The 24879-nt window shown below is 38.5% G+C and overlaps 1 protein-coding gene and 1 long non-coding RNA gene across 9 annotated transcripts in view; one reads left to right on the top strand and one right to left on the bottom strand.

The window, feature by feature from the left end:
- The window catches only part of LOC138757589 (methylcytosine dioxygenase TET2-like), a 177706-nt gene that overhangs the window by 143004 nt on the left and 9823 nt on the right, over positions 1-24879 (top strand). For all 5 annotated transcript variants that reach the window (XM_069925192.1, XM_069925221.1, XM_069925202.1 and 2 more), the window contains 7 exons: positions 7191-7281; positions 8115-8208; positions 9062-9270; positions 13864-14014; positions 14625-14714; positions 17901-18038; positions 22711-23071. In XM_069925192.1, the coding sequence (XP_069781293.1) occupies positions 7191-7281; positions 8115-8208; positions 9062-9270; positions 13864-14014; positions 14625-14714; positions 17901-18038; positions 22711-23071 (1134 nt within the window). The remainder of the gene's footprint in view (positions 1-7190; positions 7282-8114; positions 8209-9061; positions 9271-13863; positions 14015-14624; positions 14715-17900; positions 18039-22710; positions 23072-24879) is intronic.
- LOC138757602 (uncharacterized) lies at positions 8256-23639 on the bottom strand. Of its 4 annotated transcripts, none has more exons than XR_011353735.1 (3): positions 23511-23639; positions 22725-23206; positions 8256-8415 (listed from the first exon to the last, which is right to left on the bottom strand). It is a non-coding gene; the product is annotated as an uncharacterized lncRNA (long non-coding RNA). The 4 variants fall into 4 exon arrangements; XR_011353739.1 differs by having other exon boundaries at positions 22725-23156; XR_011353728.1 differs by having other exon boundaries at positions 22725-22915; positions 23511-23636.

The raw sequence follows: 24879 nt of genomic DNA, 5'->3' as shown, positions 1-24879 counted from the left end.
TTATATCCAGAAAGACATCCATATTGTATTAAACATTCCTTCAAATGCAAAAGTGACTGAGCTGGGTTTACTAAATACACCAATACATCATCAGCAAATAACTTTATTTTATACTCCTCATCTAAAACTTTCATACCTTGTATCTGTGTATTTTGTCTTATCAACTGTGCTAAAGGTTCAATCACTAACGCAAACAAAGCTGGTGATAAAGGACAACCTTGATGAGTTGATCGAGTTAACTTAAAAGATTCCAAAATCAAACCATTCGTCAATACTCTAGCTACCGGTTTACTATATAGAGCCCTAATCCAACTAATAAAAGAAGGACGAAACTTAAATTTCTCCAAAACTTTAAACAAAAAATTCCATTCAACTCTATCAAATGCTTTTTCTGCACCTAAGGATATCACCATCGGGTGATCTAAAGATTGTCGAAATCTATTAATCAAACTAATCACGCACAAAATGTTATCTGAAGCATATCTATTCTTTATAAAACCTGTTTGATCAATATGAATCAACTTGGGTAAAAATTTAGTCAATCTATTTGCTAATATTTTAGCTAATATTTTATAATCTACATTTAACAACGAAATTGGTCTATATGAAGATGCTTTCAAAGGATCTCTATCTTTTTTAGGAATTACTGTAATTAAAGCACTAGAACAAGATTCAGGTAATTCATAATGTTCTCCAACTTGACGTAATACATCCCCAAACACTGTAGATAAATCATTATTAAAAATTTTATAAAATTCAACCGAAAATCCATCATCACCAGGTGATTTACCATTTGGCATTTCCAGCATAGCCATTTTATTTTCCGAATCAGTAAATGGTTCTTCTAACTCCTGTATATCTCCATCCTCTAATATCGGTAAATTAAAACTGTGATTTAAAAAAAAGATCAATCGATCCAGTTTCTTGTTTTCCTTCAGATGTATATAACTTTTTATAAAATTCATCATTAATCTTACGAGGTTTATAAGTAATAAGAGAATTCCATCTAACAGCATTAATAGTCCTCGATATCTGTTCTTTCTTTAATTGCCACGCCAATACCTTATGTGCTTTCTCTCCCCATTCGTAATACCGTTGTTTACTCCTATTAATCACACATTCAAATTGATAAGATTGCCAAGTATTATATTTCAATTTCAGCCTACATAATTCTATTTTCTGATCTTCTGTAGCATCTTTCTGAAATTCCTTTTCTAACTCATCGATCTGTTTCTCTAATTCAAGACTCTGATTTAATCGATTCTTTTTTATTTCAGAACTATAACTAATTATTTGTCCTCTCAAATAGGCTTTCATAGCATCCCATAATACAAACTTACTTTGAACAGAATTATAATTTTCTTTCAAAAATAAATTAATTTGTTTTCAAAAAAATCTATAAATTCCATATTTTTTAACAACATTGTATTAAAACTCCAACGATGAGCTATTTGAGTTTTCTCAGAAGTTTCATATGTAAAATATAACAAAGAATGATCTGAAATCACCCTACTTTTATATTCCGCTTGTTGTATTTTCCCTTGTAAATGTGCCAATACCAAAAAGAAGTCAATCCTTAAAAATGATTCATGTCGAGATGAATAAAAAGAGAAATCTTTCTCTATCGGATTAAGACGTCTCTAAATATCTACTAAATTAAGGTCTTTCATCAACTCTTGGACCTGAATTGCCATCTTAGATTTCTTAACTTTCTTTGGAGATTTATCTAATAAAGGTTCCAAAACACAATTAAAATCACCACCAACTAAAATATTATCATTAGCCTGACCCAAACATAAGAATGCATCTGAAATAAATATATCATCATCTGCATTTGGGGCATAATATTAAGTAAAGTCCAAAATTCACTAAAAATCTTACAATTCAATTTAAGAATACATCTTGCCTTTTCCTCCATTGATTGTAATTCAAAAGATAAATTTTTATGTATCAAAATTGCTACACCTTTAGCCCTAGAATTAAACGAAGAAGAATATATATGCCCAACCCAGTCCCTTTTTAATTTCACGCTTTTCTTCACATTCAAATGTGTTTCTTGTAAAAAGGCAATATCAATTTTCATTTTCTTAATATTCGCCAAGACTAGCTTATGTTTACTCTGACTATTTAATCCTCGAACATTAAAAGTATCAAACCTCAACTTTGACATATCTGCTATTATTACTAGATACCAATAATATCTTAATATAAAAACTCAAATCAACATATATAGACCCTCCATAGAAAAAAAAATCACAAATTAAAAACTAAAAAAAAATAAAAAAAAATAAAGAAAAAAAAATCCCCCCCCCAAAAAAACTACCAAAAGGTAGTAAGCCCCTAAACAAAAATTGGGTGTGGGTCACCCACCAGTGGCTGATGACTAGTAAAGAACTTAGTGAAAATCTCTCCCTCCCCAGCCAAACAGCCAATAACATCAAAATATCATAATAACAAAAGAAAAAAATAGAATAAGAAAATTCTTCTTTTTCATCCAGAAGATTCCAATCTCGAAGATACCATTTCAGAAGGAGGTAGACCCTTTCCATTCCCGTTTTTCCAATTTCTGCCATTTCTTCTGTTTCCAGAGCAACCAGATTTTTCTTTAGGAGATAATGGTGGACTACGTCTTTGTCCTCTTGTATCTGGCAATGAATCAGCAAAAATCATTGCTTCACGATCAGTTTCAAAAAACCGAAATTGATAGTCTCCATAAAACACCTTCAACACTGCAGGGTAACGAAAAGTAGGCTTATAACCTTTACGCCACAAAACTTCTTTAACTGGATTGAATTGACGTCGACGTTGAATTACCTCTTGACTCAAATCAGGATAAAAAAAGACTGCTATTCTAATTTAAAAGTCTGGCCAGAGAGGTCGAGATTACACGTCTGGACTCTATGCCATCTTGCCACACCCCCTTCATTATTGAATGTTGATTATAAAGTTGTAAAGAAGGTTCTAGGTAATAGGTTGGCTAAATATTTACCAGATTTAATTCATTTAGATCAGGTGGGTTTTATTAAAAGTCATTATTCTGCAGATAATATTGTGAAGTTGATTTCTTTGATTAATACTTCTCTGGAGGGATCCATCCAACCAATGTTTATTTCATTGGATGCAGAAAAGGCCTTTGATAGAGTAGAGTGCAGTTTTTTTTATTTAAAGTTTTAGAGAAATTTAAATTTGGCCCAATTTTTATTGGTTGGATTAAGTCTTTATATAGAAGTCCTACTGCTGGAGTTGTGACAAATGGACAGTTATCTTTACCTTTTACGTTGACCAGATCAACTAGACAAAACTGTCCTTTGTCACCAGCTCGATTTGCATTAGTTATTGAACCTTTGGCTCAGATGATTAGACAAGATAATAATATTAAAGGTATTAAGGTGAAATCTAATGAATTTAAAATAAATTTATTTGAGGATGATGTTTTAATATATTTAACAGAACCTCAGAATTCTTTGAAGTGTTTACATGACAGATTAAGATATCAGGTTATAAAATTAATTGGGAAAAGAGTGAGATTATGTCATTAGCCGCAACGGATTATTCTTCTTGTAAGCATATTGTGCAATTTAAATGGTCGGATCAGATTAAGTACTTGGGTGTTAAGGTAGATAGTAATTATAGTCATTTATAGGAAGCAGATAGCAAAGAAATATAACCAATGTTTCAGGTATGAGCCCTTCAATAAGACATGAGCATAAAGCAGGCAGATGGCTGAATAAAAAGTTGGTGTGGGGGAGGGTGGTGGTTGTGGAGGAGGAGGAGGAGCTTGGGTTGTATTGCTTAGAATGTTCTGGAGGTGATTTCTGTGGGTTTTGCCTGCAGTGGTGCCATGTCAGGTCCTTAGGACATGACAGAGGAAACACAGATCTATCCGTGAGGCACAACAGAACTCTGCCATGGCATTGGAGAGCCACTCTGGGAGCTACAGCCTCATGGGAGAGTCACACATAGAACCATAGTCACATTTAGGAGTACAGCTGCAATACAATACCACTCAGAGCTACAGGCCTATTGGAGCAACAGGTGCTGTAAAGTGAAACAGAGTTAACTGTTCAGGTCACAAACTGGAAAACACTCATTTTCTCTTTCCAGTTCTGATGAAGAGTTGTCAATTTGAAATTCAATTTCTCTTTACATAGATGCTACCTGTCTTGATTACTGCTTTTATTGTAACAAATAATTTGCCTTCCTAATTAATTTTTTTAATTTAGACATACAGCATGGTAAAGGGCCATTTTGGCCTGCGAGTCCGTGTCACCCAATTAACCTACACCCACGGTACATTTTGAATGGTGGGAGGAAACCAGAGCCCCCAGAGAAAACCCACACAGACACAGGGAGAGCATACAAACTCCTTACAGACATCATGGGATTCAAACCCTTGTCATGATTGTTGGTACTGTAATGGCGTTGCACTAACCACTATGCCAACTGTACCACCCTTGCTTGCTTTGCGTGCGCATGTTAAGTGTCAGTGATTTGCATAAAAGGGCACCCAGATCTCTCTGAATGGCACATTTCAATTTTTTGCCAATTACTGTTTTTCTATTTTTTTCTGTCAAGGACATCACCTTTTCCTACATTATATTCTTGGATATGCAGGAACCTGAGCTGATGGGGGATATTGAAGCACTGATCAGAATAAAGAAAGCATAGATCAGGTACAAGCAGGTAGGATCAAGTGACTCTTTTGAGCCTAGGGGAAGCAGGAGAGAAGGTAATGGAGTTAGGGAATTGATAAAAGTAGAGTGATGTCATGGTGACATTATGGAAGAGGAGGTGTTGGCAGTGTTGAGGCACACAAAGGAGGATAAATTCCAGGCACCTGACTAGGTGTATGCTTGGTCATTATGGGAAGAAATTGCTGGGGCCCCACATAGGTGTGTGTGACCATTAGCTATTCTGAGGTACAAGATTGGAGTGTGGCTAATGATGGAATCAGGGAACTGCAGAATGGTGAACCTAACATGTTGTGTGAAAGTTGGTGGAGGAGATTCTGAGATGCAGGAATAGGCAATGTGGTTTTGTACATGTCTTGAAGTGGTGGTGAAGAATATTGAGGAGGGCAGGACTATAGATGCTGTCTACATGGACTTTACAAATACAATGTCCCTCAATGCAGGCTAGCCCGGAAGGTGAAATCCCATGGGATCCTGGGTGAGTGAGCCAATTACATTCAAGATTAGCTCGATAGGAAGGAGACAAAGTGGTAATGGAGGGGTTTTTTTAACGATTGGAGGTGTGTGAACAGGGAGTACTGCAGTTCTCATCCCTCTTAACAATTTGGACAAGAATGTAGGTGACAGGATTAGTCAGTTTGCAGATGCCTTTTTTGTTATAGAGAGCTGAAGTTGGAAACTGGACCTGGACCTGGAGACTATTAAGTCTGTGCCAACTGTTAATTACCCACATACAATTCTCATGTTCTGTGGTGTCTAAATCTATATCCTATTTCTTCACATTGAAGGTTATTGAAGCAAATGGTGGTCTTTGACCTGAAGGAGAGGGATAGGAAATAAGAGTACAAGGACAGCATAGGCTGGCAGCATGTACTCACAAAGAAGTTGGTGGCTAGCTAGTGGTCTCATGCAAGTTGGGCTTGATTGTACCTTTATTTGTGATATTTTGGAGAATGAAGGGAGCAGTGCCTTTGCTGAGTCCGCATCCTTTTATTTTTGGATGCTTGTTACTTTGTTGTGGAGAACTGCTGAATACAATTGTCACTTGATGGGCTTTATTAACGTCTCCTGAAACTGTGGGCAGTAACAGGAGTTACTGAATTACACAATCAAAACGGGGTGTAATCTCCAGTCAGCAGAAGTCTTGGTACAGTCATCAATCTATTGCCAAGGTCACATCAGGATTCTTCATTTTGGCAGGAGAGTACCATTCATTTGCCAGGAAAGACTTTTGGCAACATGTCAATGAAACACGTCTTTGGCACTTTGGGTTTTATCCCAACATTACATCATGAGAAAAAACGCTGGTTGCATGTCTGATCTTTACAAGGTTGTGATAGAAAAACCACAGAATAAATTTGAGTCCTATGTTTAGGCATGGTTACAGTCAAGGGAGCTAAACAGGCACAGTAAGGGATTAAAAGTACCTTTGTGTTGAATTGCTGCTTGGCTTTTTAAACAAACTTTCTTAATAGAACTTTAATCAGAAAGATGGAAACTGCATTGGAACATCATTTCCAGCACCTTGGGACATCCCAAGTGATTCACAACTAATGAAATATTTTTACAAATAATCACCAGACAATATCGCAATACTGCAATCTCAAACCAATGAAATTAATATCCTGTGTAAATTCATATTTGGTCACGAAGACTGGCTGTATGAGACCATTAGCTGGCATATTTATGTATTCGATTCCACTGAAGTTGGAGGATTTAAATGAGGGGAATGTGTGTAAATGTTTGCTGATTTTTACACTGACATTTGGTGACCAACATTTCTCCTGGTGGAAAAGAAGTGATGCCAGTGAAAGCTTTTGTCAAACTGAGAGCTCTGATGCAACCTTAGTTTAACATGCCATCTCTCTTGTCTTTAACTTTCAATTCTCTGCCACAGTGCTTTCTGTGAAGTCATACGGAAAACTGCATATGTGAAACTGCAAGTATTCTCTCCTTTTTTTTTAAAGGTTCTTAGTTATAATCTTGAAAACAGGTCCTGACCCAAAGCATTGGTTGGCGTAGCAGTTAGTGCAGCACCTTTGCAACTCCAGTGATCAGGATGGGGGTTCAAATCCTATGTTGTCTGTAAGGAGTTTGTTCTCCCCGTACCTGCATGGATTTTCACCGGGGGGGGGGGGGGGTCTGGTTTCCTTCCACTGTTCAAAACATACTGGGGGTGTAGGTTCATTGGGTGTAAATTGGCGGCTTGGATTTGTGGCCGAAATGGCTGAAAATCTTTTAAAAAATTAAAATGTCTCCCTGTGGATGCTGCCTGACCTGCTGAATTCCTCCAGCTTCTCTTTGTTCCAGCTCCTGAAATTCTTGTCTTTCTCTTGTGTACAATAGAATTTGAATTATAATTTTCTTTACACTGGTATATACGATTTTTGATCTGTTATTGATTAATAATTGATAAACCCAACCAGTGTAGACCATTTCTCGTCAAAAAAAAATTAAAAGCATGGCACAATGTTAGTTACTTTTCATTTCAATCAACAGAGCAAATTTGTGAAAAAGACGAAGGGCCTTACTACACGCATCTTGGAGCAGGCCGTGATGTTGCTCAAATTCGAGAGCTAATGGAAAATAGGTATAATTTTTAAAAATAATACACATAAATAGTGTCATATTTTTGAAGCAAGTTGTATGATTTTTGTTAATCCACAAAACCTTTTAATTCAGCTCATGGCCTACATGTTCAGTCTCTTAACTCTTGCTTCTTATTGAGCTTATCTTCCTCATTCCCCAGATATTTCAATCCTGTGGGGCTAGAAGCCAGAGAAAGGTCTATCCTTAACAGTTGCCTTTCTGGTGAATATTAGAATGCTGAGATCAATTGATTTGACATCTAAAATTGTTGGGAGCAGGAATGCTCTCTGCATATGGTAACAATTTTGCTTGCACAATTACCTTCTGCATTCAATGGATTTCAAATAATATCTAGGAACCTTGAAAATGATAAGAGTTTGGCTCTTAAATAAATACATGCTACAGAGCTTTTGCATAGCATGGAAAATGCAATGTGAATTGGGTTCCATTTTGGTACCTGAAACTCCTAATTTGTGCTTAAACTGAATAGATTGTCTGAAAGGACATCACATGGGTAGCATAGCACTTAGTGCAGTGCTGTTACAGCACCAGTGATCTGGACCAAGTTTCGAATCCCATGCTGTCTGTAAGGAGTTTGCATGTTCTCCCTGTGTCTGTGTGGGTTTTCCCCGGGGCTCTGGTTTCCTCCCACCGTTCAAAACCTACCAGAGGTTGTAGGTCAATAGGATGTAATTTGGTGGCACAGACACATCGGCCAAAAAGGCCTGTTACCACGCTGTATGTTTAAATTTTAAAATGAAACTTTGTTTTAAAGTAGTTTTTAGTCATGTAACTGAGTTTAATAATCAAGTTTATGCTTTTACTCACATCCAGGTTTTGCAAGAAAGGCAGTGCTATAAGAATTGAGAAAATTATATATACGGGCAAAGAAGGAAAAAGCAGTCAAGGATGTCCTATTGCAAAATGGGTGAGTTAATTTCTCTTCTATTTCCAATCACTAAAAAAGATGGGATCTGAGATTATTTGTATTTGTTTATTAAAGAATCAAGTTGGATTTTTATGAAGAGACACACATGTAATACAAGAGGCATATTCCATCTGTACTTTCCTGTAGACTTCATGTGGTTCTTGACCAACTCTGTCTCCCATCAATCCAAAAGGTCTGGTTCTCGCTCTTAAATTGAATGGAAAACATTTTGATGAGCAACTTAGAGTCAGAACCAGTTCGATGAACCTTGGTAGATTATGATTTAAGAGAAACAATTGTTTAATTATATAGTTCCAAGGTGCTTTACTGAATCTACTGTACAAAGGGGGTTTTAAATCACAGAATCACAAGGCATAGGAAGCTGTTGAGCCTGTCATTTCTGGCTTCTAAAAACACTATCCAATTAGTCCTTCTCTCCTACTCTCTCCTATACCCCTGCAAAGTTTTTAGTTTACAAATACTTATCGATCCTCTTTGAAAGCTGCTGTTAAATTTTGGGGAATGCATTCCAGCATGCATCAACCCTGTTGCCTGTTATTATCTTTAATGGAAATTATTGCCCAGCACTAATAAGGATTGGCCCAATGGCATTAAAGAAAGAGCAATGAAATGATTATTGAAATTAATCTTAGAATTTGAAATAGAGATGGTTAGGTTAGAGTTAAGATCTAAATCAGTGTTGATCTTATTAAACAAGAGACAGGGTCACAGGACTGAATGGCCTCATTCTGGTCTTAATATCTTGCATCTTGAAATAAGATAACAATAAGAAGAGTGTCTTTGCATGTGGTGGGTTGAACTTTCAATCATGGTTCCTTTCTGTCACTCGTAGGTACTTCGGCGAAGTTGTGTCGAAGAGAAGCTGCTCTGCCTGGTCCGGGAGCGAGCTGGCCATTCATGCGACACTGCCGTGCTTGTTGTTCTGATCCTGGTGTGGGAAGGAATCTCTTTGCCACTTGCTGACCGACTATATGTGGAACTCACGGATACACTGAGGAGACATGGTGCCCTGACCAGCCGCAGATGTGCATTAAATGAAGAGTAGGAACACAGTATTCTGCCGTCAGTTTTATATTGTCATCATGTGGTGCTGTTTGTAAATTGGTCAGAGTAGGGAGGGAACAAAGTAGCTGGCCTTTTATATGGACTGAATGGTTGCTCTGTTAGTGTGGAATAAGGGGTTCTGTCTCGTACCGGTGGAAAACAGGAGGCTCTTGGTGGAAATATTTTCTAACTGTTCAGAGTGTGGTGAATGCTGACATTGAGAACTTGTATAGAATGGGTTCCATTCTCCAGTACATCAATAAATGCAACATAAAAGTAACTTGTATAGTGCTTTGACATGCTTCACGAATTGCAGAGTTGATTTGGTGCAGTATTTAGGTGTAGGTGTAAAAATCTACTGTGTCAAAAGTGCCAATTAACAATGATTTGCTGGAGGAACTTAGCAAGTCAAGCAGCATTCTGGGCAAACATGATCAGTTAGACCCAAAATGTTGACTGACCATTTCTCTTCCTGGATGCCACCTGACCCATTGAGTTCCTCCAGCTTCTCATTGATTGCTCAAGATTTCAGCATCTGCAGTTTTATTGTTCCACCAATCCTTAGTTGACAGACACCATGATCTGGATGGGTTCTGGTATCAAGACCTATGTGATCTTTGACCAATGCTGCAAGATGAGAGTGTAGTATCAATGCACACAAAGGAGAAATAATGTTTACTATTGCAATGGAGGAATTGCTGCAGTCATCAAAGGGCAGGCGAGTACACAAAGTACATTTTGATCTAAGACCTTCCCAAGATGTGCTCATTGGTACTGCCAGTCTGTAGAACCTGTCCTTTCCCACATGTTCTATGGACAACAGAGTTGTGCATGGAATCTTTATCTAAAGGCTCACACTTTGATTTCACACAGTGCACTTCCTCTAATGTTGTAGGTGGGAGGTGTGCTGTGAATTAACTAATGTCATCAAAATGAACAATACTTTGTTCTTTGTTTCTCCTTGAAGATGCATTCACCAAGTCTTTCTCAATTGACTGTTCCATTCATTGATGTCATCAAATGCATCTGATTGAAGCATAGTCCTGCAACTCATTTGATTACAAACCACATTGTCCAAGAAAGATTTCCTTCACTAGATTCAACCCTTTTCTCCACCAGAAATCCAGATTCATAAAATCAGTCCCATGTTGACTACAGTATATAATCAATCCTCAAATGAATCTGTGACAGGAGGTGACAATAATCACTCTTCCCTCTTGGGTAGTTTTCACTCAATCTAATTCATGACCTAGTTATTCTTGTGTACCAGTTCTGAAATTGCTTTGATCTGCCCTCTAAGTCCAGTTCACTGTAAGAGAAAATGATGATGATTCCCATATTGCCTGTTCTTCAAGCAGTGGGAAAATATGACAGGAATGGTCAGAAGAATGGGAGATGGATAGAGAAATTCAGAAGACTGCAGGGAACAAAGGAGAAATAGAGAATATATTGTACTGGGGAAGGAGTAGCAATGTGGAGAAAAAAATGAGATGATTTTTTGAGGATATTAGTAACAATGTGGAGAAGTATGTGGAAATGAAGATGAAAAAGACTCAATGCTCAAAAGTGCTGGAGGAACTCAGCATGCCATACAGCATCAATGGAAAGCAATAGGCAGTTGACGTTATGAGCCTGAGGCCTTGACAAATGATATGAAAACAGTGTGGGAAGTAATGAGTGAAGAAGGGTCATAGGGAAAGATGAGCAAGCCTCATGAAAGATGAAGTCAAGCAATGACTGAATGGAGGACCTAAAATATTTGCCTTTTTGTGCACAGGAGTTCTACATTGAGTGTTTGTTCCCAACAAGCTAAGTAGCATCAGTGGGAGAAAAAGAATGGTCGACGTTTAGGGTCAGAGCCCTTCAAATCTTGATGGAAGCTTCCAACCCAAAACATCAACCATTCTTTTTCTTCCACTGATGCTGCTTGACCCACTGAGATCCTCCAGCAAGACGGTAGATGCTGGGATCTGAAGTTAAATGTAATCTCCTGGTGTCTCCTTTATTGCATCTTGTGAAGTTGCCTGGTGAAAGCATGGGACGCACATCCTAAATTCATGGTTATCCCATGGAGCTTCAGCAAAGGAAATCATATTTAGGGATGTTTAAATGGACAGAAGTTTCAGCAGAAAACTCATTTTTTTTCTTTTATAGTAAATCTTCAAGATATAAATGTTCATGACTTTCAATTCTTCTAATTTAGATTTTTGAAAGTGGGTTAACAGCAAGTGTACAAAAGAGTTTTATGGAACACAGGAGGTATTCAGGATTATAGTCTAATCTCAATTTTGGGGTTCTGCAATTAACTGATAACCAGAGGCTAAAGCTTCACAAATCCCTGACAGACAAGTCCACTGAGCCATCACAGTTCCTTCTTATAGTGTTTACTGAAGGCTCTCCCAATGCAAATCCTAGCCAACATACAAGTATCCCATCAAACACAGCCCACTGTCCTTCCCTCTCACAGGGGAGCACTTCACTGTCATTTAGCTAATAGATTACATGACTGTTGAATTTAATTTAATTGTTTATTGGCACACGTACCAAGATGGTATAAAAAGCTTTGTTTTGTATGCTGTCCAGTCAAGTCAACCTTTGCATAGCACAGCAAGCAGTGCAAGAATAAAAGCATAGTGTAACAGTAAAATAAAAGTGCTGAGGATATTGCTAAAGAGAAAAGTAATTGAACAGTACATGGCCTCATGTGCACTAATGGGAGGTCCATTCAGGAGTCTGATAGCAGAAGGAAATAAACTATATCTGAATCTGATGGTATGTGTTTTCAAACCCTTGTATCTTCTCCTGGAGGGAAGGAGGAAGATAATTTGAAAGAATGACAAAGGATTCCTTTTCTTTCTTTTGTACCAGCATGTTTGTTTATCTCACTCGTTGTGTATTATGGCATCTTGGTGTGGACAAATTGTCAGCTGCATTTAGCCAACAACACTGGGAGTGTGGTGGTTGGTGGGGGGGGGGGGGGGGTAGATGATGGGGTCCTTTAGCTCAAAGTCCACAGTGACACAAGGAGGCAGTTTATCACCATCTGCTCAAGGGAATTTAGTGATGGCAGTAAATTCTAGCCTTGTCAGAGATGCACAAATCAGCAAAATGAATAAAGAAAGCAAAGGGAGTCACAATGAATGTACTCGAAAAATATGTCCTTGGGCTGTAGTATCATGCTGGAACGTCTTTGAGTATGAGAGGAAATTTGCATCCATGAGTAGAAAGAAATTAATGTACATCTCAGCATATACGTCGAATCATGAAGCCCTAATATAATTCTCAGATGGGGGGGGGGGGTGTCGACATTCACCAGATATACTTTTGAGATCTTAAATTCACCAAAAAAAAAACAATTGACATCAATTTGGCGTATAAGTCGATACTGGAAGCACCTCCCCACCACCGGTGCTGCCAATCCCAAACACCTCCCCACTTCCCACCGCTGGGCGCCTCCGTAACCACTTCTACCTGGGACCTTGAGGTCCCCATTCCTGCCTGTTAGGCTGAGGTTCCTGCTACCGCTGAGAGCCCAATGTCGCCATTCCAGCACCATGGGCTGTTGCTGCTCCTGCCCATTAGGCCGAGGTTTTTTTTAAAAACGTTCTTAATTTACAGCTTTGTTACTTGCGATTGGGGTGTTTTAAAAAAAATTAATTGGATTGTTCCTGGGAGGCCTATATAGCTCGAAAAATTGGGGTTGACTTATGCACCAGATATACAATAAAACCCTTAAAAATAGGCTGAAAAATGGGGGTCGACTTGTATGCCGAAATATACAGTACCAACTTTTTTCAAAAATACAAGAATCATGGAAAAAGGCAGCTTCACAGGAGCAGAGGCAAATATGAGCAGAAATAAACAAGGATCTCTTTTTGAATTTATTGCAGTCTTTTTGGATCCAACATAGTGCTGAGCCAGCCAAATGTACTTTTTGTTATGAGAGCTGTGATGTTTGAGCTGTTGCCTGTAGTTAGTGATTGGATCAAAATGGCATTATCTGAGTTTTCAATGAACGTTCTGAGAGACCTTGTGACCAGCTCATCAAACAGGGTATGTGATTATATCTAACATTCCGGCCAGAAGACAGTGCAACATGTGCTTGCAATTTGTGTGAATTGTAAGGTAAAAAAAATGTAATCACTAGTGTGGAAGTGCCATAGCTGAGAACGTGGATCTTTGAAGCTCCTTAATTGTGGTTTCCAGTTCAAAAAATACCCAAACGCAAAGTTTCAGTCAAACTCGACAAGTTTTAGGCACACAAAGTTAATGGTTAGCTACATCAGCTGTGTTTAAATTCCATTCTGGGATATGAAAAGGCTGCTTTTACTAATCCTTCCCTAATAGCTGTGAGAGGGATGCACATGTCCCTTTTCTGAATGATAGTGAAGTACTTGCCCTTGGAAGAAGAGTTGGTGAAAGGAAAGGGTGGTCTAGTTCATGTGGTGAAGTATGCTCACAAATGTTGAATGGAAGTCGAGTGCCAGCCGTAGGATCATGAACTGTATCTAAATTGGGTTGATATGTTCGCATTCAAATGATGATGCCAAATACAATAGCGACAAGCTTAACACTCACTTTTTGATGCAGACGGACATGTGCTTGCCAAGGGCTGAATCAAGACACTTGTGGAGCCTCATTTTCCTTTGGTTGCTCCTGGAGTATGTACTACAATGGGTGCAAGTTTGCCAGAAGTAAAGCCCCCAGGAAATTCAAGCTACTCGGTGATGATCCCAAAGAGGTGGGTGGTAACTGGGTGTGCATCTTTACAATTGTTGGTTACTGGGTAATGATCTTTCTGCTAGTGACACAGAGAGGCCTAAAATATTGGTGGTATTACCCACCAGAAGCGTGTTACAGGAAGCAATGAAAACTGTTTCTCACGGGGTTTAAAAAAAAAAGCATGTATTAACTTCCCAGAATTTGTACTGTGGAATAGACAATGCACCAGATGAAAACATTCATAGTTTCATGTTGTGAATCAACCCTGGCTCAGGATTTCATGTCTCTTGATCAACCTGTTGGAGTGAGGTTCAAATTCTGACTCCATGGCTGATGCAACCTGCACAGCTCTCTTAACTTATGACCATCTTACTGGTGGTGTAAAGATAAGAGCTGATCATGAAAGGTACACTACTAGATTGTTAATCAGTTTTTAATTCTTCACACATGAAACAAAAGAGCAATTAATAGGTGTAATTTGTTGGCAAACTAGACGTACCTCATATAATTCATCACCCAGGAATCTTGGACTGCTTCCCTGTGGAATTGCTATGTACCCCTGAAGAGATCACCTTTGAATCTTCCAGTGGAAGGTTTCTCTATGTTTAATTTGTTGCCTTTGTTTTCAGGAGGAGAAACTGGAGACAAATCTGCAAAACCTAGCGAGCTTATTGGCACCAATTTACAAGCAGCTTGCCCCAGATGCATTCAATAATCAGGTGAGTGATTGTTTAATTTTATATGAACACCTTTTTCAGATAATAATTTTCTCAGTATCCTGTAACTTCCTGGCTTGTCTTTGCAGCCATTCTAAAAATAAAAGTACAAAATTATCCACCCTACAGTGTCCTGGCATTGCACCCATGGCTAATGATGATACATACAAGCATCTCTGTCAGGGCTTCTGCAATTTCTTTCCTAGCTTCCCATAATGTCCTGGGAATCATCTATTAAGCATTGGGATTGAAATACCTTTCAATACCTCCGTGTCTCCTCTTCTGTAATATGGACTTTCTTCAAGACATTTTTATTTACTTCTCCGAGTTCCCTACCCTCCATGTGTTTTTCCATAGATATAAATATAGATAAGGGATGCTTGTTTATGACCTTGTCCTTTTCCTGTGGCTCGACACAAAGATAAGTACATTGAATACCAAGAAAATTATGAAGGAAAGGCTGTGGATATTGTCTACCTGGACTTTAGTAAGGCCTTTGACAAGGTCCCACATGGGAGGTTTGTCCATGGAGAGGTTATAAACTGGATTCAAAATTGGATGAATGGAAGAAGACAGAGAATGGTGGTGAATGATTGCTCCTCAGATGAGAGCTTGTGATTAGTGGTGTGCCTCAGGGATCAGTGCTGGGACCATTGTTGTTTGTTGTCTATAATCAATGATTTGAATGATAATGTAGTAAATTGGATCAGCAAGTTTGCTGATGACACTAAGATTGGAGTTGGAGGTGTTGTGGACAGCAAGGAAGGCTGTCAAAGCTTGCAGAGGGATCTAGACCAACTGGAAAATAAATGGGCCAGAGAATGGCAGATGGAATTTAATGCAGGCAAGTGCGAAGAGTTGCATTTTGAAGGACAAACCAAGGTAGGACATAAACAGTAGATGGTAGGGCACTGAGGAGTGCAGAGGAACAAAGGGATCTGGAAATACAGATATGTAATTCCCTGAAAGTGGCATCACAAGGTTGTAAAGAAAGCCTTCATCATCTTGGCCTTCATAAATCAAAGCATTGGCTATAGGAGTTGGGATGTTGTGTTGAAGTTGTATAAGACAGATGAGGCCAAATTTGGAGTTTTGTGTGCAGTTCTGGTCACCAAACGACAGGAAGGTTATCAGTAAGATTGAAAGAGTGCAGAGAAGACTTACTAAGATGTTGCCAGGTCTTCAGGAGTTGAATTACAGGAAAAGGTTAAACAGGTTAGGACTTTATTCCTTGGAGCATAAAAGAATGAGGGGAGATTTGATAGGAGTTTACAACATTATGAGGAGTATAGACAGAGTAAATGTGAGTAGGCTCTTTCCACTTAGATTAGGAGAGATAAATATGAGAGGACATGGCTTTAGGGTCAAAGGGGATAGGTTTAGGGGAAACTAAATCTGTCTGGAGGGTTATCAACTGGGTGCAGGCCAGTGGGACTAGCGGAATTATATTTTGGCACAGACTGGAAGGGCCAAATGGCCTGTTTTCTATGCTGTAATGTTCTATGATTTTCAAGGGACTTATTCCCTCCTGAGTTGCTCCAATTTTAATATAATTATTGAGTTTCTTTGGATGCATCTTAACCTTATTTTCCAGAGCCATTTCACACTTTGCCCTCCTGATTTCCCTCTTAAGTGAATTCCTACATCTTTTGTACACAAATAAACCACTTGATTTCATCTGTCTATAAATGACATTGCCTCCTTTTTCATGACAGGGTTCCCTATACCTTCCAGCTTTGCCTTTCATTCTAACAAGGGAATGCTGGCCCTGATCTCCTTGTTTCACTTACAAAAGCCTTCCACTTAACGATTTTTGCCCCTGACCAAAAAGCCTTGCAAAAGGTAATGGACACAGCTCAGGACATCACAAGTAAATCCCTCCCCACCATCGAGAACATCTATAGGGAATGCTATTGTCGGAGAGCAGCAGCAATTATCAAGGATCCACACCACCCAGCACACACTCTGGGTTAGGAAAGGTGCCACTCTTACTTTTGCACTTTATTCATTATTTTTAACTGTATTGCACAGTCAGTTTGTTTACATTTCTTTTTTTGAGTCAGGTTTTTTTTTGCACTGGCAATAAGCAGTAATTCTGCCTCACCTGCAGGAAAAAGAATCTCAGGGTTATATGTGATGTCATGTGTGTGCTCTGACAATAAATCTGAATGTCCCTTTACATGCAAGCATTTTCTCCCAATCAACCTTTGCTAGTTCCTGTCTCATGCCTTCAAAATTAGCCTTGCCCTAATTTAGGACTTGTACTTTTGGACCAGTTGTAACTGTTTTCTTAATTAAGTTAAAACTAGTATGATTATGGATATTGGTTCCAAAGTGCTCCTCCACTGTTTGGCTCAGTCTACACTTAAAGGAGAGAAAATACTTAATTGCTCAAATTGCCAATCACTTTAAGTCCACCTGGTCTCGGACCTCAAGATTAATTGAATGTTTTTTGTATCTTCTTCAATACCTTCGCTTGCAACCAGGAGATGTCTGATGATGTTCATGATCTAACTTTTTTCCACTAATTTCATCTGCTGTTACTGATGGAGCTCAATCAAACGATAAGCTCTCCTACCCTGTATTTTCAATGGAGGCTTTAATGTTATTATAAACACCAGAGGCTAGTATGCTCATAGATGCTGAGTCAGGATGCAGAGGCACATTATTTCACCAGGACCTTCAGGATTCATTAAGTAGCTCACTTTCAGATTATTGAAGGGCTCTGCAATGGAATTGCAGTTATGTTCTGGTTGGCACATGCTCTGATGAAGTAAAATTTGCGTATTTATGGTAAACTGTGGCCAAGCCAATAAAAACGAATTTGTCATCTTTTTCTGAAATAAGAGCATATTCATTCCCAGGCTGTAAAGAATATCACTCTTGCCCTTCTGCATCATGTCATGTGCCTTGGATAACTGATGCAAAATGGGGTGATTGAACAGTCAAAGAAACCGTTGAGTATTACAAAGGATAGCATTATAATGGGGAAATTACAATTTCCCAATGAAGGGCTGGGGCCAAAAACATTGACTGCCTATTGCTCTCCATGGATGCTGCATGACTTGATGAGTTCCAACAGCACTTTTCTGTGCTGCACCATTTCTCCAGCATCTGTAGAATCTTTGTTTAAACTTTCTATGAGAACATTTAATGGCCAATCAATAATTCTTGACTTTTTAATTGCAGGTTGAATTTGAACAGAGAGCACCAGACTGCCGACTTGGCCAGGCAGAGGGCCATCCATTCTCAGGAGTGACCGCTTGTGTTGATTTTTGTGCCCATGCTCACAGAGATTTGCACAACATGCAGAATGGTAGTACTGTGGTATGTACTCCTCCTTCCACTGGGAGATTTTCTACAATATTCATATGCACCTCATTGACTTGGGATCACATCTGACATAAGCAACTTGTCTTCACGTAACCTGAAGTTTTATGGCACCAGTAGAAACACAAGACTGGAGGAACTCCGAAAGTGAATCAGTGTAATGTATATAGCAAAGATAAAAAGATACATAATCAACATTTTGGACTTGAGCCCTTCAGCAAGGTATGAGCAAAATGTAGGCAGGTGCCTGAATACATTTTTTATGACACTCATCAGCTACATCTTTATTGAATCAAGAGAAAGGAATCACCCAGTTCCAAGTCAATCACCTTCACGTGATTCAGTCCCTGGAAAGGACACAGTCACCTCCAGTTGCCAGCACACACAAACTTTATCCCACCCTCAACACTCAATTGCACACAGTATGAAACTCACACATTAGCACCAATTCAAACTTTTTACCACGTTAAACACGTTAGAATCCTAAATTGGGGTAAGGTCAATTTCAACATGATTAGCAAGAGTTAGGAATAGTTGACTGGACACAAATGTAAGAAAGCGAAAACACAAATGTCAAGGGTCTAGCAGTGTGAAACGGAAGGTCCAGTATGAATATATTCCCAGTGGGGTAAAGGGCAGGAATGGCAAGGTTTTCTTCAGCTAGGTGAAGAAAGGATATAGAGACACAGTTCAGAAAGAAAAAGAAGGCATGTATTAGATACAGGCATTCAGGTTCAAGGGAATTTCTAGAGAAGTAGAAGGAATGTTGGAGCATAGAGAAGAGGGAAATAAGAGATGGCTTTGGCAGACAGGATAAGGGAGAATCCAACAACTTTTTGTATACGCATATCAAAAGCAAAAGCGTCACGAGGGAAAGAATAAGTCTCTTTAACGATAAGGATGGGTGTATATGTGCAGAGCCAGAGGAGATGGGGAAGATCTTGAATGACTGTTGTGTGAATATATTTACTGTGGAGCAGGTTAAACCTGGAGTGGGTGGTGAGAAAGGTAACTAAGCTAAGGGTATGTCTACATCAATAATGAAGAGGTTGTTTTGAGGAAAAAGTGGGGACCATTAATGGTCCTACCAATGTGCTCAGACTTGGAAATTCTAATTCATAAATGGAATGCAGCCAAACTTATCTCTAAAATATATATACATATATATTTTTCTCACACTATCTATCTATCTACTCTGATCCCAGATCAAAGCCCAAAATCTGGACTACATCGATTGAGGGAGAGATGGGAATTGGATTTTGGCATTGTAATTGATCCACAATGACCACCTTAATTCTAGATTCATTTTAATTTTCTGCACCAATTATATCTCACACCTTAAAAGATACATAAAAATAAACCAGAATTGTCTGATAGATGTTTTAGGTGTGGTATAGATGTTGGGACCTTTTTACATTCCACCTGGTTATGTATGAAATTAAGACCCTTTTGAATAGAATTGGGGGGGTGTTGACAAAAATTGTGGGGGTGAACTTCCCTCCAGATCCAGAATTGTTTCTTCTGGGGAATTTGGCAGTTATAAAAGTTAACTTCTCCAGAAGTAAATCTAAATTATTAAAATTGTGTTGCCAATAGCCGGGGAATGTATAGCGGTAACATGGAAATCCGATTCTCTACTTCACATTGATCACTGGGACATGAGAGTGCTAAGTTGTATTCCCCTTGAGAAGATAACTTATAGTTTAGAAATAGATATAGTATGTTTGTCAAAATTTGGCAACCTTATTTAAATTAGTTAAATGCCCACATTGTCTAATTTATTTTGATATTTGTCAATTAGTATACTCCTTATTCGAAATTTAATACTTTTTAATTGATGTGACTGTGAGATGTCGAATCTTATTCCTGTTGCCTGCTGTCTGTCCCTTTTCTTTTGAATCTAGGGAGGGGCCTCTGGGAGAAGAGGGACTCTCCTTTTTTATTTTGTTTCAGACCTTATGAATGTTTTTCTATGATTTAATATTCAGTGAATTGTTATTATTATATTAATTGAGTCCTAGATTCTGTGTTTTCTTAAAACTTAAATAAAATATTTTAAAAAAATTAGTGAAGAGGTGATAGCAGTCTTAGATCATATCAAGATAGATTAAAAACTCTGGGTACAGACCAGATGCATCCCACGACATTGTGGGAAGGTAGGAAGGAAATTGTTGGGGTCTTGACAGACACTTTTAACTCAATCCTGAACACAGGAGAAATTCTGTAGGATGGTAAAATGTGGTACCATTGTTTAAAAAGGGCTGTAAGCATAATCTAGGCAACTGCAGATCTGTTAGTCTGATATCAGTGATAGGGAAACTGCTGGAGAAGATTCTGAGAGTTAGAATCTATTGACATTTGAATGCCAGGGAAAGATTAAGGAGAGCCAGCATGGATTTATGAGTGGGAAATTGTATTTCATGAACTTGCGAGAACTTTTTTTGAAGAGGTGATAGCGGGTAAATGGAGGAAAATTACTTGATGTTTTGTCTATGGATTTAGAAGTGTTGATAAGGTTCACCATGGTAAGTTAGTATGGAAGGTTAGGCACATGGGATAGGAGGCCAACCAGCCAATTGGCTAGTGATGGAATTCAGAATATGGTTGTAGAGAACCGTTTTTCAGACTGGAGGCCCATGACCAGTGGAGTGCCTCGGGGTTTAATACTACTGGGCACTTGCTTTTTGTAATACAGGTACACAATCTTTTATCCGGAACCCTTGGGGGACAGTGTGGTTCCGAATTTTGGATTTTTCCGGAATTTGGAAAGCCAGATTTAAGCCCACCTGAATTGTGCTGCTGTATCCAACCCCACCCCTTCCAGTCGCGCTGCCATTCTCTCCCCCTCATCCGCCTGACTCGCGCTGCCGTCTCTGTCCCCATTTGCCAGATTTTGGAGCTTTCCAGATTTTAGATGTCCGGATAAAGGATTGTGTACCTGTACATATACTGTAAATGATTTGGACAAGGATGTGGCAAGGTGAAAAATGTCGCTGTTACCACTAAAATATGTTCTATGGTGGACAGTGAAGATTACCCGAGTTTGCAACAGGGTCTGGATCAGTTGGGGAACTGGGCAATGAATGGCAAATGCAGTTCAACTCATAGGTGTGAAGTGTTGAATTTGGTAAATTGAATCAGGACAGCAATGACTCTGTTAAGGACAGTGTCCTAATGAATGTAATGGAACAGAGAAACCTAGGACACAGGTATGTAGATCTTTAAAGATTGCAGCATACAGAGAGTAGAGAAAAGAGAGTATTTGGCACATTACCTTCATCAGTTGCAACATTGAATACAAGTGTTAGGACGTCATGTTGAAGTTATACAAGGTGTTGGTGAGGCCATACTTGGAATATTCACTTCTTTATTTTGATAGCCATTACATTGCTCAACTCATCTGCTACTGAAATCCAATCCATTGACTAGACTAATCTTGACATTTTAATCTGACCAAACCAACACACTGCTGGCTGGTTTCGCTTATCAAACCTTCTGTAACTTGAGATAATTAAAAACTCTTTTTGTCTGAGTTCTAATTATTCCTGTCAAGCCCCTTTCTTAAATCACCCCTATACCCACTAACCACCATTGACTCTCATGTAAGCAATGCCTCCAGCCCTCTGTCACTTCAAGATAATTCTGCTCCTCCAATTAACTTTGATAATTATATCTTCATTTCTGAAATCCCCTGCATATTCCCTGTACTTTTCTTTCCTCTGAGATGCTCATTAATCCAGGACTCTGATGTTTCATCTGGAATATCTGGTGTGGCTCACTGTCAGATTTTCTCTAATAGATCTCCTATGAAGTATTTTGCTCCATTTATGAGTGCTTTATCAATACCTATTGTTGTGGACATGATACACTCCAGGATGATTTGGTGATGATAGAGAAAGTAAGTCATGGTTGTGAGTCAGAAATCTTCATTCCAGGAAAATTTCCAGCTATGACTGCACTGTTATCGGGGAGATAAATGCTGTATCTTCTACTGGTAGAATACAATTGTGATTGTATTGATCAGAGCTCTTTCAATGTGTTTAAATTTTGTGAGTGTTTACACCGTAGAAACTAATTTGGATCCTAATTGTGCAAAAGAAGTAAAAACCATCGAAGATCCTTCTTTTGCCATGTGTTACTCAACAAAGCTGTAGCAAGAGTTGTTGGAGCGGAACTGGTAAATAAGGCAACCTCCTCCAGAACAGACTTTTCCAATGTCCATTTAAGTCAGTGGTTTTCAAACTGCACCCCCCCTAAAGTCACATTCCACCTTAAGCAATCCCTATGCCATAAATGCTCTGTGATTAGTAAGGGATTACTGAAGGTGGTATATGGGTGGAAAGAAAAAGTTTGAAAACCACTGTTTTAATCATACCTAATTGTTCACGGTTTCATAACTCCAAAGGAAATGGGCCAATGACAATTTTTCTCAAGAAAATATTTCAGTAACATTGGGTCAAGAGCAGTGATTCTCTACCTTCCCACTCACATACCACCTTAAGCAATCCCTTACTAAACACAGAGCAATTATGGCATAAGGTTTGCTTAAAGTGGATTCCCCTTGAGAATGTGAGTTTAGGGGGGCAGTTTGAAAACCACTAATTTAAGTTCAACAAATTTCTCACAAAATATACATTCAATTAATTCTGTTTTTCATTGGTACATCTAGGTTTGCACACTTACCAAAGAGGACAATCGAGTTATTGGCCAGATTCCAGATGACGAACAGCTCCATGTCCTGCCTTTGTACAAAATTGCTTCTACTGATGAGTTTGGAAGTGTGGAAGGTCAAGAAGAAAAGATCAAGCATGGTGCTATTCAAGTTCTGTCCTCTTTCCGTCGTGTGGTAAGAATGTTGGCTCGGCCAGTCAAGTCTGGGAGGCAGAAGAAGGAATCAAGGAAGGCTGGGAGACTTATAAATCAGGACAACAGTACTGCAAAAGCTGAGAAAGGGCATCCAACGATAGCACGGTCAAACCAAGCCAGCTCTGAAAACACCGCTTCCAAGCAGCAGGTGCCGAGTAATTTAGGTAAAACCAATTCCTGAGCTTTGAGCCATACTTCTTGAAGTTTGGTGAAACAGTGTTTTAAACATTCCTGACAACAAGATGTTTCCTTGGAACAAAACCAGAAAATGCTCAAAATATTAGCAAACCAGGCAACATCTGTGGAGATAGAAACAGTATTAATGTTACTGGTTAATGATCTGAAACAGAAGTGGAAATGTTAGGAATTAAACTAGTATTAAGTTAAAGAGGAGGAAGAAGGAGCAAAGAGAACAAAGGATGAGATGAGGACCAGAAAAGAGAGAGACAAATGGTAATGGTTCCTTCTGAAAGAGAATGGTGAAAGTCCAGGGGAGCTCTAAATTGGAGGAACAGAATAGACCTTAAATCTATTAAATAGAAATCTATTTCTATTTAAAGTAGGATTTCTATTTAAAGTAGGGTTCACAGTCTTGCTTCATACAGGAGAGGTGCAGAGGGATTGGAGATCAATTATTAATTTCCAGTATTCCTTGGTGAAGCATGATCCTTTCGTAGACAATCAGTGACTTTGATGGATCTCATTTGAAGATTACAAACCCCTTTAAAACATATTAATAATTTTTCTATTATGACAGAAGAATGGGAAATTTACATAAAGTAATGTCATATGACCCAATTTCAGATCTATCTAATTTAATACATTGTCCACACATTAATAAAACATTTGATTCTTGTCTTTCAAATCTATTTTGTTTACAATACATGCTTTCTACTCCAATATTTGCTTATTATCCTACCTTCAATATACAGTAGAGCATTCTCAAGATCATTGATTCTTCATTACATCACTACATCATTAGTCACTGCTCAATACACTTCATTGTTTTTCACTCTGTTCCCTGATCACACTTATTTTGAATTCTGTACCTACATTCTTCATTCTAATTTTTATCTGTAAACCTACTCCACAACAATCTAAGCCTTCCTTCCTTCACATCCATTACCCTCTATTTTACTTATATCCATATGTGTAAGAATCTTCAATGACTGTATTGTACCAGCCTCAACCATGATCTCACCCAGCATCCTGGCCGATGCTTGTCATAGAACTAACAATAGAAGCAGCCCGTCCAGTCATTAGTGCACAACCCACATCCCAGTGAAATTGATCAGTTGTGCAGAAGGAGAAATGCATGCCCCACCCAAATAGAGAATAATAAGGTAGAGTCAAAATTGGCACCAAGAATGGGATTCTGGGCAAACAAAATGGTTTTTAAGATAAATAAACCCCCCTGCAGCTGGATGAAATAGGGAGAAAAGTGGGATGACATTGGCATATTGTTATTTGCTTTTCCTAGAAAGTGACCTGTAAGGGTTAAAATGGATTGCAAATTTGCAAGCAATTATGTTTGTGGCTTTCAAAATGTTGTTTAAATATTTTTTGCGGTCACCAAGAAATGTCTTCGAGCCAAGTCTTGACCATGTTAGAGATTACATGTTCTTAGTTTAGTTCCTTTGTTCTACGAAATGGCAAGGAATTGGAATGTTCTGATAACTTTTATTGACCATCGAGCAAAATTTTAGCATCATCTAGCAAGGTTTTAGCACCGACTAACAAAGTTTAATAGCTTGTAACAATGTGTAGCAACTGATAATAAATGCTAACAATGTTTAATAAACTTTGGAAAACTTAACTTTAGTACGGATTTGTTTGAAGGAGTCATAAACAACAACAACATTCTGATATCCAGCAAGCGATTTTAAAGAAAAATAGTAGCAACAATTTTTTAAAATAAAAGACAGAATTTAAGACAATAGAAAGTTGGAAATTGGATTTGGAATTTGGACTG

Source organism: Narcine bancroftii, chromosome 1 (genome assembly GCF_036971445.1).
Source record: "Narcine bancroftii isolate sNarBan1 chromosome 1, sNarBan1.hap1, whole genome shotgun sequence".
Classification (NCBI taxonomy): domain Eukaryota; kingdom Metazoa; phylum Chordata; class Chondrichthyes; order Torpediniformes; family Narcinidae; genus Narcine; species Narcine bancroftii.
This window is presented reverse-complemented; position numbering and strand designations above follow the sequence as displayed.